The following is a 17,815-nucleotide window of genomic DNA, read 5'->3' as shown; positions in this document are numbered from 1 at the left end:
TCGTTTCTTGTTTTTACCTCTTCGACGTCAGCAAAACGCCTTCCTTTCAAGTCTTTTTTCATCCGAGTGAACAAAAAGAAATCACACGGAGCTAAATCCGGTGAGAAGGGTGGGTGGTTCGGGGTTGTCACACCATTTCAACAACAATAGTTTCTGCAACACTTTTCTCAAGAAGAAAACAAAATTTCACTGCTGCGCGTTGCTCACGATAATCGGCCATCGTAAAAAAACGACGTTACAAAATTCACTGAACACAAGCACAACCTTCCAGACTGATGGCACTTGGCAGACTGACTGACTTGTGAGGAGTGTAACTCGATCACCTTAGCGGCCCAACCACGTACTACAAGTACCAACCGAACAACAACACAATTCCGGTTATTTTTGGGTCCCCCTCGTATGTGTGTGCTGATATTCACCCTGAGAGGAGCTGGCACCCCGTGCAGGAATTGTTCCTGCCTCGTGTTGGATGCCTGCTGGGAGAGGGGCAACCCAAGATGGATGGAATAATCAAACAGGAATAACAAAGACTTTTCAAAGTTCCTTAAAAGTTCTGAACAATCTGCATTATAAGCTTACAGATGGTTTGAAATTTATTACAGAGCCTATTGTGCGGCGATTGGTTACTTGGACAAAAAAAAAAAAAACAAAAACAGAAGGGAAGGAATTGCAGGTTGGTATGTTTGACAGACACAGTATTCCTGCAAAATTCCCAGGACACCACAAAATAAGTGTTTGCAAAAGCAGCTTTAAGTCCAATGTAGAGAACCTTTATGGCAGTTGTGACGAGGCTCCAATAGGCTAGATGTATGAATGAGTATCCCACTAGTTTAACTGAAATAATGTGTAAATGTGTGGCTCATTAGCTAGTGGTCAGGATCACAGACACAGACGTCAATGGATGTTCTTCTGAGCAGGCTCTCTTTTATTGCAGCTGTGCAGTCTTTATCAAATGTACCAAACCCCAGTTCCTTTTCTTTCTCCACATAACCAATCACCGCACAATAAATGTGTTTGTGATAGTAAAGCTAGCTATAAACTTAGAACACTAAATGTTCACTGATAAATCGTTGTTACACATGTTTAATTATTCCATCCCAGCAAGCATCGTGCACAAGGCAGGAACAAGCTCCGAACGGGGCAGCAGCTCATCGCTACCGCTGTGCCACCATGCCCCGACATGTTTAACACATGCTTTAATGCACTTCATCATGAAAATGCCATCAAGTATACATCTTAGTAGTATCATGAATAATGTATTCTGTGTGGCAATCGCGGTCTGCGTGCTCCTTTCGCCATAAGAGAAAGCCCGTTTAAGAAGCACGCAGTGATTAACGAACTCAGAATACAAAGCATTTAACACGCTACTTTAGCTATGATGTGGTTTGACAAAATCTAGTAAAGATCAATTTTAAGATGACGTTTACGATGTTCTACTTAAATGACAAGATAAAGTGGAAACAAGATTAAACTCAACATTCTGACTTCATTCTCAACATGGAATACCCCGACTTTGTCCAAAATGTATTCTTTTCTTCCCTGTGACCCTAATACGCTACCTTACGACACTCAGACGATTGGCTGCGTCTCACTTGATATCTGAGCACTTCTTTCTAAACTTGGAGTGCCTTCACCACGCTGTACCACTCCATCAGCTTCCTTTTGCTACTTATACCTCTGCTTAAGCCACCAAATAATACATTTTTTGTGCCTCCACTTCACTAAACAGGACATCCATTTTGTATTCGTTGAAATTCTTCTTTTTTCTAAACAACAAAAAAAAAAAAAACCACACACGTTTTTGCCATTTTCTTTTTACAAAACACTGAGGAAGGAGCAAAATTCTCTGAGGAGTCGGGGTGGGGCTGCAGGGTTACATGCTAGGGTGAGCAGACCACCTCTCCATAGCCAACTGCTTGCTAACATTTGATTGCTTGAAAATAAGATGGATGAACTCAGAACCAGGATTAAGTCCCAGCAAGAAGTGAAACAACTGCTGCCCCCTGACTTTCAGTGAAACAAGCTCATTGGACAACATCCCGGAATCAGGCTGTACAGCTTCACGCTCACTCCATTCATCACAGGGACTGCACAGCAGCATCTGGCAAAAATCAGAGGTGAGGAAATTGTACTTATGTTAATGATCGATGGTGCTCAGATGTGCAGACTGTCGGAAAACACCGATGGAGTGATGCAGAGTACCAAATGCTGAAATGCAGACCCTGAGGGAGTCTACTGCTCTGTTCATTCTGTCGGTTTACATTCCTCTGTATGCAAACCCAAAGGCAGCACTGGGAACATTATATGAGGTTTTAAAATCACAAGAAAAGAAACCACCCCAATGCACTGGTTATAGTGGCTGGCAACTATAAACCACCGTAACTTACAGACGGCTATACCAGCATACCAACAACACGGTACTTTTCCTACATGTGAGAAAACCACACCGGACCACATGTATAGTAATATGAAGGGGGCGTATAACGCGTAAAGCGTATAACCTCTCCCTCCTCTTTGGAGGGTCTTTGCATGGCTCTGTAATTCCTCGATCTGGCATGCAGACAGCTCCTCAAACAAGTTCCCACATTAAGGAAAACTGTTACAGTGTGGACAAAAAACTCTGAGCAGGACTGCTTTCAGTGTACTCAGTGGGATGTTTTTAAGACAGCTGCTAGGAATGAGGGTGACACTCGAGGAATACAGTTTAGTAGTTTCCAGCTGCATAAGCATTTGCACTGACTTTATTGTGCCTCTCAAACACATCCCAGTCATATCCAACAGTAAACAATGGATTAATTCAGAGGTCCACTCAGTGCTTTATGCTTGGTACAAGGCATAGGCCTCAGGTGATGCCAGGGAGTTAAAAAAAAATAAATAAATAAAAATAAAAAACAGATATGAGCTACGCAGAGCTATTAGAGAAGCCAAGAAGAAATACAGACTTAAAATGGAAGGTCACTACATTACTGCTGTAACTCAGAGTATGTGACAGGGATTGGAAACATCACAGGCTACAGAGACAGAAGTACAGGGTCAACCACTGACAGCCATTTCTCTCCAGATGAGTTCAACAAATTCTATGCCTGCTTTGAGGCCCACAAGTCAATGGGCAAGATGGCGGCCAGGTGCTGGGCAAGATGGCGGCCAGGTGCTGGGCAAGACGGCGGCCAGGTGCTGGGCAAGACGTGCGGCCAGGGGCTGGGCAGGTGCTGGCGGCCAGGTGCTGGGCAAGATGGCGGCCAGGTGCTGGGCAAGATGGCGGCCAGTGGCCCTGTTCACAATATCAAATCCGGAAAAGTCTCCGAGGAGGATAAACTCCCGGAAGGCAGCCAGCCCTGATAACATCGCTTGACGTGCACTCAAAGCTTGTGCTTCAAACCCTGGTTGATGTTCTCAAGGACATATTTAACCTCTCCCTTATACAAGCCGCAATCCCCACCAGCTACAAAACCATCACTGCCCAAAAAAGGGCCAATCTAACTATCTAAAGGACTACCAGCCTGTTGCACAGACTCTTATAGCGATTAAATGCTTCAAGAGAATCATTATGTGCCACATTCAGGACATTCACACCCGACACAATGGACCCCCTAGAGTTTGCATATAGACCAAACAGGTGAACCGAAGACACAGTTAGCACAACATTTCATACAGTTCTTACAACCCTAGAGAACAAGGACTGCTATGTCCATTTGCTGTTTACTGATACCAGCTAAGCTCACCACTCTAGATGTGCCACCTCCTCTATGCAACTGGGTTCTGGACTTCACAGGCAGACCCCTGTCAGTCAGGCTGGGAGATCAACACTTTCAAAACAATAACCATAAATATAGGAGCCCCACAAGGATGCGTTTGGAGTTCTACATGCTCTTCACTCATGTCTGTGTTGCGTCTCAGCAAAATACCAGCATTATTAAATTTGTGGATGAAATCACCGTGATTAGACCAATTTCTTGGGGAACACAAGTAGGGCCCTATGATTTCTGTGATGCGGAAAACACGGACGGAATCACGGAATTAACGCATAAAAACGGATTATAGATTTAAAAATGGAAATGTGCAGAATATAGAGACTGAAGGGGTGACTGTTACAAAACTTCCCAAAAAATTAAACAGTTGAATAATCCAACCATCATCCAACCTGCTATATCCCAACTCCAGGGTCATGGGGGTCTGATGGAGCCAATCCCAGCCAACACATAGCGCAAGGCAGGAAACACTGGGCAGGGCGTCAGCCCACCGGAGACAATTGAATAATCTGTAGTTCTATCATTCAGATACTATTTTCTAGTTTGTTGTTATTCAAGCTAACGTAATCTATCTATATATATCTATCTCTCTCTATCTATATCTATATCTACAGTGGGTACGGAAAGTATTCAGACCCCCTTCAATTTTTCACTCTTTGTTATATTGCAGCCATTTGCTAAAATCATTTAAATTAATTTTTCCCTCATTAATGTACACACAGCACCCCATATTGACAGACAAAAAAAAATTTTGAAATTGTTGCAGATTTATTAAAAAAGAAAAACTGAAATATCACATGGTCCTAAGTATTCAGACCCTTTGCTCAGTATTTAGTAGAAGCACCCTTTTGAGCTAATACAGCCATGAGTCTTCTTGGGAAAGATGCAACAAGTTTTTCACACCTGGATTTGGGGATCCTCTGCCATTCCTCCTTGCAGATCCTCTCCAGTTCTGTCAGGTTGGATGGTAAACGTTGGTGGACAGCCATTTTAGGTCTCTCCAGAGATGCTCAATTGGGTTTAAGTCAGGGCTCTGGCTGGGCCATTCAAGAACAGTCACAGAGTTGTTGTGAAGCCACTCCTTTGTTATTTTAGCTGTGTGCTTAGGGTCATTGTCTTGTTGGAAGGTAAACCTTCGGCCCAGTCTGAGGTCCTTAGCACTCTGGAGAAGGTTTTTGTCCAGGATATCCCTGTACTTGGCCGCATTCATCTTTCCCTCGATTGCAATCAGTCGTCCTGTCCCTGCAGCTGAAAAACACCCCCACAGCATGATGCTGCCACCGCCATGCCTCACTGTGGGGACTGTATTGGACAAGTGATGAGCAGTGCCTGGTTGTCTCCACACATACTGCTTAGAATTAAGGCCAAAAAGTTCTATCTTGGTCTCATCAGACCAGAGAATCTTCAGGTGTCTTTTAGCAAACTCCATGCAGACTGTCATGTGTCTTGCACTGAGGAGAGGCTTCCGACAGGCCACTCTGCCATAAAGCCCTGACTGGTGGAGGGCTGCAGTGATGGTTGACTTTCTACAACTTTCTCCCATCTCCTGACTGCATCTCTGGAGCTCAGCCAAAAGTGATCTTTGGGTTCTTCTTTACCTCTCTCACCAAGGCTCTTCTCCCCCGGTAGCTCAGCTTGGCCGGACAGCCAGCTCTAGGAAGGGTTCTGGTCGTCCCAAACATCTTCCATTTAGGGATTATGGAGGCCACTGTGCTCTTGGGAACCTTAAGTGCAGCAGAAATTTTTTTGTAACCTTGGCCAGATCTGTGCCTTGCCACAATTCTGTCTCTGAGCTCTTCAGGCAGTTCCTTTGACCTCATGATTCTCATTTGCTCTGACATGCATTGTGAGCTGTAAGGTCTTATATAGACAGGTGTGTGGCTTTCCTAATCAAGTCCAATCAGTATAATCAAACACAGCTGGACTCAAATGAAGGTGATCTCAAGGATGATCAGAAGAAATGGAAAGCACCGGAGTTAAATATACGAGTGTCACAGCAAAGGGTCTGAATACTTAGGACCAGGTGATATTTCAGTTTTTCTTTTTTAATAAATCTGCAACAATTTCAAAAATTCTTTTTTTTGTCTGTCAATATGGGGTGCTGTGTGTACATTAATGAGGAAAAAAATTAATTTAAATGATTTTAGAAAATGGCTGCAATATAACAAAGAGTGAACAATTGAAGGGGGTCTGAATACTTTCCGTACTCACTGTATATAAACCAAATACCACTGACTCACTCATCACGAAATCTCCCGAATCATGAGGACTTGGGACTTGGAATGTAATTGCCCTTGGCCCATAGGTGCTTGCTAAGAAACGGTTTTAAAAATTTTGTGACCCAAGCGCGAAGTTTCTAATAGTTTTTTAGACCCCGTTTGTAAGTCTGTCCACTTTTCACGAGAGAACTACTCAACGAATTTAGATTGGGTTTTTTTTTTTCTAGAATTTGCTTGAGCACTGCGTTGATTTTGTGACTTTCTTATCTCGATAAATATCATAGTTTGCTTGCGGCACCGATTTATTAGCGCGAATCCGAGAGAGACTCATCAGGCTGTGGGGCCCTCCTCACTCACACGTCTGCCTCGGGGTGTAACCTCAACTCCCTTTAGTTAGCCAACAAGAGAACTACTTAACGGATCACCACATCAAATCTAAAACCCAACTCAAGAACAAGGAGAAATTAAGATTCAGGTAACAACAGAGGAAACAACAAAATTGTCAGGTAAAAGACGCCAGTTTGTGGAGGACTTTGTGCCCATGCGAGTCAGAAATTCCACTCGAAAAAATGACAAAGATGTGTCCTTTCTTTATCAAGCAATGCAAACAAGGAGGCGCACTGCCAGAAAATGACAGCAGCCTTCGTCAAACTCTTTGAACAACATATGGACGCCGTTCTTCAAAAGATAAAGGGCAGTAAAATGTATGTTGTAGTTGATGAAACCACAGATAGCCGAGACCATATAGTTCTCATCACGTGATAGGCGAGCAAACATTTGCTTGTATGGTAATAATTTTATGTAGACATGAAATTATATTTAATATATTATAGTAATTGTAATGAATTATTTTAAGATAAGCAGTAGTAGGGCTGTGCGATATGACCAAAATCTTATATCCCGATATTTCATTTCATATCCCGATATCACGATATAGTACATTTTCTTTGTATTCAGTGAATAGTTTATATAATCACCACTCCTTTTTTTTTCATTTAAATTAAAAAAATCAAAAAAGAGAAGTACGCAACTTGTAATTATTTCTGTTCTTATATTTAGAACATTTGAGCAAATGTTTGACTTAGAATGTAAACATAAAATGTTAATATATCAAATATAAAACACTTTTCAAAAACAAATTACTAAAGGCTCAATATAAAATACTGCTATATAAAATGCCTGACATAAACAAAATGTGAACTGTAGCAGCAATAACTCTCACAACATATATTAAATATAAAAGGATCAAAGCACTAACAACTAAACTATATAAGGCCAATAAACCCTTTAAACAAAATAAATACAAGTCTAACATTAACTGTCAAAACCAAATGTAAACATTGTACTTCAAACTGTAGCAGCAATAAGGCTTACGACAAAAACATATTAAATATATAATACTAAATATAATATTTTTTAGGCTACATTCTAGTAAAATGTTAATTTGCACATCGTAGTGTGGCAAATCTCCGTTAATGAGTTACAGCGGATCGCCCCGTGCGTGCGACTGGATGGCGCTAACGTGTTGATGCAGTCCAGCCCTAAGCACGGGGCGATCCGCGGTAACTCATTAACGGAGATTTGAAGTGTTAATGCAGTTGTGGCGTAAACGTAATGTAGCTTACTGTTCTTTATTGAAGAGTTCTGTTCTGCAGTTTGTGTTCTGTGATTTACATCCCTCTCAGTTATTTATTCTGTTGTCCCTGTTATTTCTGATGGACTGTAATAGAGTGGAAGGTAAAGGAGGTTCGGAGGGATGGGGAAGCTGTGAAAAGGAGGAGTGGGCGGCGATCTTGTCGCCCTAGCTAAGAGTTTGTTTTGGATTGCTGTCTGTTCGGCGTGGTTGTGGCCAACAGCAACCATTTTTTTTTGTTTGTGTTTAATAAAGAGGGAACTAACCAAGTGACCGTCTCGGATCGTCATTACGTCTGGAAGACGCTACAGTAATTTTAACAACATTAACGCTGACAGCAAACGCTGCAGGGAAAATTATGCCTTAAGCAAATTGTTTTGGTAGCAATTAATCTTCCAAGCTTTTAACATGCTCGTTTAAATAGTACCTTTACAACTGTAATATCCTACGTGGCCTGCCTCTCAGTTGTAAACTCTCTGCATGCTCGCTCATTACTTTTTTTGAGGAGGTGTAGAAGAGGTTTGTCGTGTTGGAGTCTGTGGTAGCGATCGGTTTGCAGCATAATTTGCACAGTACCGTTTTCTGGTCCGTGTCAGACTCTTCAAATCCAAACCATCTCCATACTACAGAGGTAGCCCCTCGTTTAGGAACAAGGTCCTTCTGTTTGGAGCTACCTGGTGTTGCCTCGTCTTCATCAGCCATGCTAGTGTGTCTGCATCCACGTGGTGGCCATCAAAACAATGAAAAAAACATTGCCGTAAACAGTTTATTTTGCGACACCACAAAACAAACGATAACGTAATGTGCAGCGATAGACGTTTTCATATTGTCATCCGATATATATCGTTATATCGAACAGCCCTAAGCAGTAGGTGAAGCTACAGATGTAATGATGCACGTTTTCACTCTGTAAACACTTACGGTTTAAGAATCATCAGAAATACTTTACAATAATTACAGGTACTGAAGAGCAGCACTTTTTGGCAGATGTTATCTTTATGGAGAGCAGCAACATTCCCACCTTTTCGCAGGCAGCACTTCACTTCCTTCACAACAACCAGCTGAATCTTAATGACATTTTAGCAATGGTTACCCACAATGCATCATACTGTCTGAAAGCATACCAGGAAGTTTTAAAAGGGGTTCTGCCCAATAGTGTACATTCAACCTGCTTGTTCAAGTCATCAGTGTGGTGGGGTGGGAGAGACCTGGCAGCACTACAAATACTTTAGTGAGGCTGCATCTCTAGTGACGTGGGTAAAGTCTACCTTCTTCAAGAAGCCTGCCAGGTACCACCAAGGCAGGAAACATCAGGTGGAATAGCTGGTTCAAATCAGTAGGGTACCTCGCTGAACACATACACCTCTACAAAGAGTTCTTTCTGGCTGAGAACACATCAGCTCAGGCTGTAACAAATATCCGAGATCCTAAAAGTGAAGTTCACCTTCATCTCAGAAGGATGCATCAAACTAGTAACGGCTCTTACAATTCTGGAGGGCACTCACTGGCCTACTGCAGTCTCAGCGTACAGGACTGTGGAAGATCTGGGCTCCTACCTGATGAATGGACCTGCAAAATAAGGTTAAGTTGTGCTAGTGTGCCGTTTCATGAAAAGGAATGTAAAGTGTCATTTCATTCTTGTTTGTTTGTTTTATTGTAGCTGTTGCTACTTATGGTAAAAAAACACATTAAAACCCCAAAATCCAAATCAAGGAAAAATAAATAAAGCGGTGAAACCCAAAAATCAAAAAAAATAAAATAAAGCGGAATTTGTGAAAAAATAAAGCGGATTCCACAAGGCCCGAGACAAGTCAGCGTACAGGATGGAGGTGGCTGGCCTTATGAAGTGGTGTCAGAAGACGGGAATCTCTCTTTTAACACCAGAACAACAAAGGAGATGATTATTGATACATGGAGGAAAAGAGGACAGCACCCACCACAAAGAGGAGGAGAAAGTGGCTACATTTTAAATTCTTGGAATTAACATCTCTGAGAATGTCACTTAGACCTACAACGTTACAGACTTGGCAGGGAAAGGCCGGCAGCGCTAATCGTTACTGAAGTTTTACATGCCAAGAACTGTCCTCAGCAACTTCTACAGATGCACAACGGAGAGCATCTTCACCTACTCCATCACAGTCTGGTTTGACAACAGTTCAGCATGGGAGCACAAGGCTCCACGGCAGGTGGTAAAATCAGGGCTAAATGTCATCGGAACTGTACCCTCCGCACCGGAAGACATCTGTAACACCAGAGTTCTCAGGAGAGCCAATCACATTATTAAGGACACAACCCACCCATAACATGAACAGTTCATACTGCTGCCATCAAGGAGACGCTAGAGGAGTATACCAGCTAGAATAACAAGGCTGATGGCATAAGGGAGAAAACTGTCCCTCAGGCTTGCAAATAAAACCCATCTATTGCGTCCCCCCCTTCGGCATCTTGAGACTTGCAGAGCTTACACTGAATCGTTTATTTATTTGCACGTGCCCTCTTACGTTTGTTAGTTTATCTGCATTTTGTTTTGCACGCGAGATGTTTTTGTTTATTGCCAGAGGACCCACAGAATAATATTTTTGTTCTACCAAGTACGTATGACAATGACGTTGACGTTTATGTAAAGACTAGCCGTCCCGCGCAGCTCCCTACCAATGTTGCATTGCGATCCAAGGGACTCCCACATTTTTAAACATTTGAAAACATATTTAAACAGTTTAGTAAACCCCATCCCCACTGTCATGCACTGTTAAAAATAAACTTGTTAGATCAGTTCTTCAGAACAATGCCATCGGGGAATCATTTTAAGTTCCCTAAAGACCCATCCATAAAGAAGATCCAGAAAGAACTGTTCTTCCTTTAGATCTGTAACAGACTCAATAATCAAGAACAGATGGGTGAAATACCAATGGGTCATAACTTTAAATAAATGACTCTTACTGCATAAAATATCACAGGCTAAGTTCAGGTTTTCTTATTCGGTCAGGGTCCCGTTAAAGATTTTATTTTAGTTTTCCTACATATTAGGTAAAATATTTGGTAAACCGCAAAGAATCCGCTTCACATGCAAACAACCCTTCCTAAAATGAAATGGTGCTTGGTCAAGGAATCGTACCACATGAAACCATACAACCCAGTAAAGAGCCACATGGTGCCATCAGAGGGCCAGGATTTTTAAAATTGTCACTTATATGTGGGTGTGAAAGCAGACTTATGATACTTTTTTTCCACCTCACATTATAAAAGATGCTTTTTCTTTTCCATTTATATTACAGAGTAAGCAAAACTAAGATTGCACAGAAAATACAATCATCCCAAATAAACAGAAACTAAAATTGTCTTCTACAGTTGTAATTATACTGACCCATGATAAATAACTATTTGAATATTACTGATTGAATAGAAATGTGTGGCATAATTGTCACAAGTTCATTCAATAATAAATATATCTTTAGTGCATTTTCTTAAACTAAAGAATTTCAAACTGTATAAATCAAAAGAAAGAAAAAACATTTTAAGATTAGCACGATGCACTTTAATGGATATTTGTTATACAATTGAAATATGTGAATATTAAAAACAGACCTAAATATTTATTTAAAAGCAGAAATGAAAAACAATTGACATATTTGAACCTTTTAAAGTTAATGAAAACAAATCACATTAGGCGCAAGGTATTATGCTTTATATCTCTATTAAAACTTAAACTTCTGTATATAAATCAATTCATCCATCCATTTTCCAACCCGCCGAATCCGAACACAGGGTCACGGGGGTCTGCTGGAGCCAATCCCAGCCAACGCAGGGCACAAGGCAGGAACCAATCCTGGGCAGGGTGCCAATCCACCACAGGACACACACACGGGCCAATTTAGAAACGCCAATCCACCTAACCGGCATGTCTTTGGACTGTGGGAGGAAACTGGAGTACCCGGAGGAAACCAATTGTATAAAAATCAGAGAAAAACAGCCGATTTAAACATTACTTGATACAGTTTGATGGAAAATGTGTAAATTGCATTCTAATTCCCTCATAGGAGTACTGATTTAAAACATTTGGTCATCTCAGCTTCTGCCCCCTTTTTACGGTTTAACGACTGACAGCTTAGCTGCCAGTAATTTACTGGTTAAAATATTTATTTTAGTAAAAGGGCCAAACAAGGTCTGAACATGGGCCCTCATGACATATAAAGTATTGCTCTGATTAAATTTGTGCCCAGTTGTATGAAAGGATAAGTTATGATAATAGGTGACACCATTTAAAAAAATAAAAAAAAAAAGTCCCCCTTTAGTGCATAATGCATAAGAGAAGTGCATTTAGCAAATACAAGTGTGCCGTCATAAAAAGTGAATTTATGTTACAAACGCACATAATCAGAAGCCCACGCACACTGGACTTGTCTGTCAATTACATCTCGCCTGAAGAAGGGGCCCGAGTTGCCTCGAAAGCTTGCATATTGTAATCTTTTCAGTTAGACAATAAATGGTGTCATTTTGCTTGACCTCTCACTATACTCATAATGGCTAACACGGTACAACACCCTAGTAACTAAAGTAATACTTAAACTCAACAGGACCTGCAGACATGTGCTTCAGATCAGCAGTAGTCAGCGGCCCTTTGTGTTTGAGAAAACTTCTGCTCCAGATGTTTACATGCTGATTCTTATTTTTCAGTACTTTCATGTATTTGACGGACTGTGGTACAAGCACCGGCGTTTTTCAGATGTGTTTCATTATGCGGATGTTGTGCCGAATCTGCTGGTCTAATGTCAACAAACTTAAAAAGCCTTTTGCTGTTTACATGCAAATACAACATTCGCTTCTTTGGTCTCCTACTGCGAGACTTTATTTGTAAGAGTGTAAGCTTGTCCTTTCTCTCCACTGAGGTATCTGCTGTCTCAAATTATTATTTTTTTTAATGGATAACTAGCTGTTCACCTGGGGGCTGTTCCACGAAGCGAGCTAACCTCAAAATCCAGGTTTATTTCGATAATCCCGGTTTAATTTCTCGAAATTCGGTTCCACGAACGAGGCTAACCTGAAGCTCCACTTAATTACTATGCCAACATATGCTCTTGGACAAGCCTGCTCCGTGGCAGGTTAGTTGTGAAGCTTAGCTTAGCTTGATGAATATGATTGGACAAGCCATGTGATGTCACAGCACGACATTCTGCGGGGCTGGGATTATTCTGCTGCTGTTCTCTCCCTCTTTCGCACACATCGACCCTCCAATATAAAATTATTACAGATTACATGCAGGCGATTCTAATTACTTAGAAAGTATAAAATGACAAGGAGTGCATTGAAGGCTTTTACATGAATAACCATGGCGTGCCCATTTATTCATAATCCAGTTGATGAGGGAGCGAGGCTCATTCGTAGAGCTTTAAGGCAACAGGTTCCACAATTACTTCGGCCCAGGATAGATCCGTTGCATTTTGCGGATGATTATTTATCTGCGCTATAGATTTAGTAGACACAGTATTGCATATTTGTGTCAGTTATTGGAACCTTACATTTCTAAAAACACACGTCGCTCTAAAGCCCTTACGGTTGCACAGTCTTTGTGTATCGCTTTGCGTTATTTTGCCAGTGGTTCATTTCTGTACAGTGTGGGGGATGCTGAACATTTAAGCAAAGCTACAGTGTGCCGTGAAATCAGGAAGGTTTGCGTTGCATTAAAGTCCTTTTTAAATATATTCATTACCTTTCCTGGCCACCGAGGAATTCTTGCCATTAAGGAAACTTTCTTTGGAATTAATGGTGCTTAATCTTTAAACATCTACTCATTTACAGCACATAAATCATTACCTGATAAGTAACTGAATTTAATTTGTCAGGCTTTCCTAACGTCATTGGAGCCATTGACTGTACACACGTGAGGATAAAGGCTCCAGCAGGTCCAACAGAGCCTGATTACATAAACCGCAAATCATATCACAGTATTAATGTACAGGTAAGTACTGAGAATATCTCACATTTATATACAAGAGGTGAAAGTGTAGTCGTCCAACATTAGCAATGTATGTCATTACCATTTCCTAAAATGTTTCAGATGGTATGCACTGCTGAACATCTAATTTCAAACATTGTGGCAAAATGGCCAGGATCAGTACATGATGCCAGAATTTTTCGCGAGTCTTCACTGGCTCAAAGCCTCAGACAAGGCAAGTCAACTAAAATTCACAAATATACTATAGTTTATTATACTACAGTCTAATGTGTCTACTTTCCATTATAGGAATTTTTCCTGGTGTGCTGCTTGGTGACAGAGGATACCCATGTCTACCGTTTCTTCTCACACCATATACAGATCCTGCAACACAAGCAGAAAGACATTTCAAACATGCCCATTGTAAGACAAGGGCACGCATTGAAATGACATTTGGACAGTTAAAATCCAGGTTTAACTGCCTGCGGCATCTCCGAGTTACACCAGACAGAGCGTGGGACATTGTAGTAGCCTGTGCAGTTTAAAGTACCTTACAACTGGTAACAAAATGCATATGTAAAAGGAAATTTTAATGACTATACATTTTGAAGGCTTGAAACTGTTCTCATTTAGTTGTTAAATAGTTTGACATCCTTAACACAAAAGTTACTAAAATCATGTTCTTACGCATTTAACTTGTCAGCTATTTTCTGCCATGCAGCCTCACGAGCTTTGATAATACAGCTCGTGTTCCCCTTTCTAGTTATTATAGCTTTGTAGTCCTCATAGGCTTGTAATAATAATTCTTGCTCCGCCTGCGAAAAAAAGGCAGCTCTTTCCTTAGTTTCCACTCTTACTTATCCAGCATCGATTAACAAGGCTGCCTTTTATATCGCGTGGACGCGCACGGGCCTCGCTTATCAAGCTTGGCTTGAATTAGCGGAGATTAAATACACCTGAATTTTGTTCGTGGAACTCAATGAGCCTGAAGTGAACTGTTAGGCTAACTCAAGCGAGGCTATTACAAATAATCCTCGATTTTATAAGCTCGCTTCGTGGAACAGCCCTCAGATTGTTAACTTACTGTATAGCACGTGTAACCGGTCTCCACCGCACGCACCATACTGCTTTGTCCTGGCCTTTGGATTCGGTTAACCCTTAAAGCTTCTGCGTTGTGATATACATGCAACGTGCCGTAAAAACCGACACGAAAGAATAATGCAAACACTCTTTAGTTCTCGATGTTTCTCTTTTTTTATTAACGGTCTGAAATATTAAACAGAGGACATAAAAAGTGACAACTCAAGCTCTGTGATTCCTCCCATTAACAAAAGAAAGAAAACCACGTGGAAAGGCTGTTGAATGCTCACATTAACACATAACCGAAATTATAGTAAAGCGTTCAAAACATTTCAAAACAGCAACTGTATGCAACAAAAATCATATTACAATTACTGTCATAATACATAAAAATTAACTCAAATCATTTAATTAATTGTACCATATAGAGAATAACAGCGTGCTTACCTCCTCTCACAGTAACACAACGCATACTGGGAGAGGCTCACACTGATGACGTAACATAACACAACAAACAGAGCAGGGAAATATAACAGGACTACAACAGGGGGGTATTCCAGAAAGCTTGGTTAACTTACCATTTGGTAAATCATAACCTCTGGGTTGATTTACACCAAACCCGCATACCATGAGTATGTCGGTTCCAAAACACCTGAGAAGAGTAAGTTCAATCAACCTCCTACTGGTTACCCAGAGTTAATGCGCGTGCACCGTGCATACATAAAGACGTTTTCAATGGATCGCCGATTTCACGAGTCAAAACGGAAGATCAATGAGAAAAAAAGCGAGCGGCATATTTCACAGAGGTGGAGTTGGAGGTGTTAATGCAGGCGTTTGAAGAATTCAAGCCTATCATAATGAAAAAAAGTAATACGGCTGCATCGGCTAAAGAAAGAGAGTTGGCTTGGCAAAAAATAACGGACAGAGTAAATGCGTGAGTGTATTAAATTGCAAAATTGACACCGCCTCCCTTTTATTATACTGTAAAATAATGAAACACCCCTTCCGCACCCTTTTCACTGTTCAATCACTTTGAATGCATTCACTTTTCCTGCCATTCATTTCTTTAGGTTAAAATAACAATGTGTATTGACTAGGAATATATGGTTTCTTATTTAATAAGGTGTAATCCGTCTGGATGCAGAAGAACTTTGAGCCAAGTCAAAATGAAACATAAAACATACTGCAAAAAGGTAATAGTTGATTACACGATCACTGAACTATTGATTAAACACGATTTAGTATATTCTGTCTGTCATGTAGCTAATAGAAAGCAAGCTGAAGCCCGTCTAACTGGCGGGGGCCCACCACCACCTCCCCTCACCCCATCTGAGGAGCTGGCTCTGTCCCTTAATAAAGGGCGACCAGTGGTTGCTGGCATTCCAGGGGGCACTTCGTCACACACACCATGCACCACAAGTAGCATGGTGAAATGTAAGTTTACCGCTATGATTTGTTTTCATTATATGACTTAATAAATTACTATCTCTGTCACTTAAAGGCTTCTTCAACATGCTTAAATGTTTTTATGCAGGCTGACTTTATTGAACACAAAATCCAGTTCTTACCTGCACATTGATACTATGAATAGATTTCCTATTAACATAGTCTCCCTCATTCATTGAAGGAGCTTTAATAGGAATGTGGGTGCCGTCAATGCACCCAATTACATTTGGAAACCCTGAAATAGAAAGTCATATAGGGAAGTATCAAGTGTGTGTGCAGGATGAATACATCTATAGATATAAATAGTATGACTACATATTAAATATGCGTCATGAATTTTACTACAAAGGACAAACCTGCCACTCTGCGGAATTCCTCTTTAATTACAGGTTAGAGGTTAATTAGAGGTTTACGGCCAGGGAACTGTACAAACGTGTGTAAGAAGTGTTTCAGTGCCAGACATACTGTGCGAACGGCTCTACACACAGTTGCCATTCCAACATGCTCTGCATCGCCCACACAAAAAATGCCCTGAGGCAAAAACCGAAGTGCTATGCACAGAATGTTTTCTGTGCTAAGCGCAGACCCGCGGTTTGTGACATGTGCAATATGCGGTGCCAAGAGATGGGTCAAGTAAATTAACGATTCTTTTGAAAACCGATAACGCTCTTTTAAAAAATCATTTGGAAATGAAAAGACATCAATACGCGGTCTTATTACTCTCCCGGCGGAAAAACCTCGGATAATTTGTGCTTCCACGTCCACAGGATCGTCATCAAAAGGGCACGCCATGCTCAGTAACCTTCTGAAACAAACTTACCCTGGAACATAACCTGCTCGGTGGCAGGTTATCTTCAGAGAGTAAGCTGCTATGGTTACATACATACCCAGAAAGTTACCTCAGTTTTTGGAACCGAAAGTTGAGGTTATCCACTAACTTACCCTTAAACTTACCCGTGTATGTCACATAACCTGCTTTCTGGAATACCCCCCAGACTTTTAAGTACCCCTGCCGGTTCTAGTTTCGCTTCCGGTGAAATCGCCTTTTACTCAAGCTAAAATTATTCGGCCACGACACGAGAAAACGAGTATACGGCAAGGAATGGCGGTGTGTCTCGGGATTTAAAATCAGAAACGGGACTCAACAACAGAGAAGCGAGTCGCAAACGGCGGACAATAAATAGAGCGGCGTGCTGTAACTCTGATTTATGCAAATAAACAAATCCCACATCTATATCTATGACGACCCCGAACTTGGTTTACTTACTTCTGCCTTTCTGGGTGAGGTGATACTTTTAAAAATCAACGACCAACATCTTGTTCCTTTCCTCCAGTTAGCTGACAAGTTTGAGATACGAGGAGCAGATCCACTTGAATTTTCGTCGCCCTTGATGACGTCACACAGCACGTCGCGTTGCCCGCCGTCTACATGTACGCGCGTTCGCTCGCTCAGGTTTACTTGAAAATGCGCGCCCCCGCCTGCTTTTTTCGCGCTTCAGTTTAGATATTCTTGGTGTATTACTGCCATCTTCTGTATGGAGAGCTAATTTCTCATTCCATTTTATTTGGTAAATTCTTTTTGGTTTCCAAACCACTATTTTTAAGAAATTCCATCAGTTGATGGTTAATGTCAGCACTATTGCCCTTTTCTTCAGAAGATTCTTTAATTTTTCTGAAACCTTAAATTAGTGATCTACTTTGAATTTGATACAAATTAGAGTGTTGTCCATCCATCCTTTCATCCTCTTCCGTTTAT

The 17,815-nt window shown here is 41.1% G+C and overlaps 1 protein-coding gene across 3 annotated transcripts in view; it reads right to left on the bottom strand.

The window, feature by feature from the left end:
- LOC120533277 (gastrula zinc finger protein XlCGF26.1-like) overlaps positions 1 to 17,444 on the bottom strand; it is a 72,960-nt gene extending 55,516 nt beyond the window's left edge. The window contains exon 1 of one of the 3 annotated variants that reach the window (XM_039760090.1): positions 17,327 to 17,444. Coding sequence is in view for 1 of the 3 variants with exons in the window: in XM_039760092.1 (XP_039616026.1) it covers positions 15,192 to 15,206 (15 nt within the window). In the remaining 2 variants the exon portion in view is untranslated. Of the gene's footprint in view, positions 1 to 15,060; positions 15,084 to 15,191; positions 15,570 to 17,326 lie in introns of those variants that run through there. The other 2 variants (XM_039760092.1, XM_039760091.1) reach the window with 2 other exon arrangements.
- Positions 17,445 to 17,815: the final 371 nt, after the last annotated feature.

Source organism: Polypterus senegalus, chromosome 8 (assembly GCF_016835505.1).
Source record: "Polypterus senegalus isolate Bchr_013 chromosome 8, ASM1683550v1, whole genome shotgun sequence".
Lineage (NCBI taxonomy): Eukaryota > Metazoa > Chordata > Cladistia > Polypteriformes > Polypteridae > Polypterus > Polypterus senegalus.
This window is presented reverse-complemented; position numbering and strand designations above follow the sequence as displayed.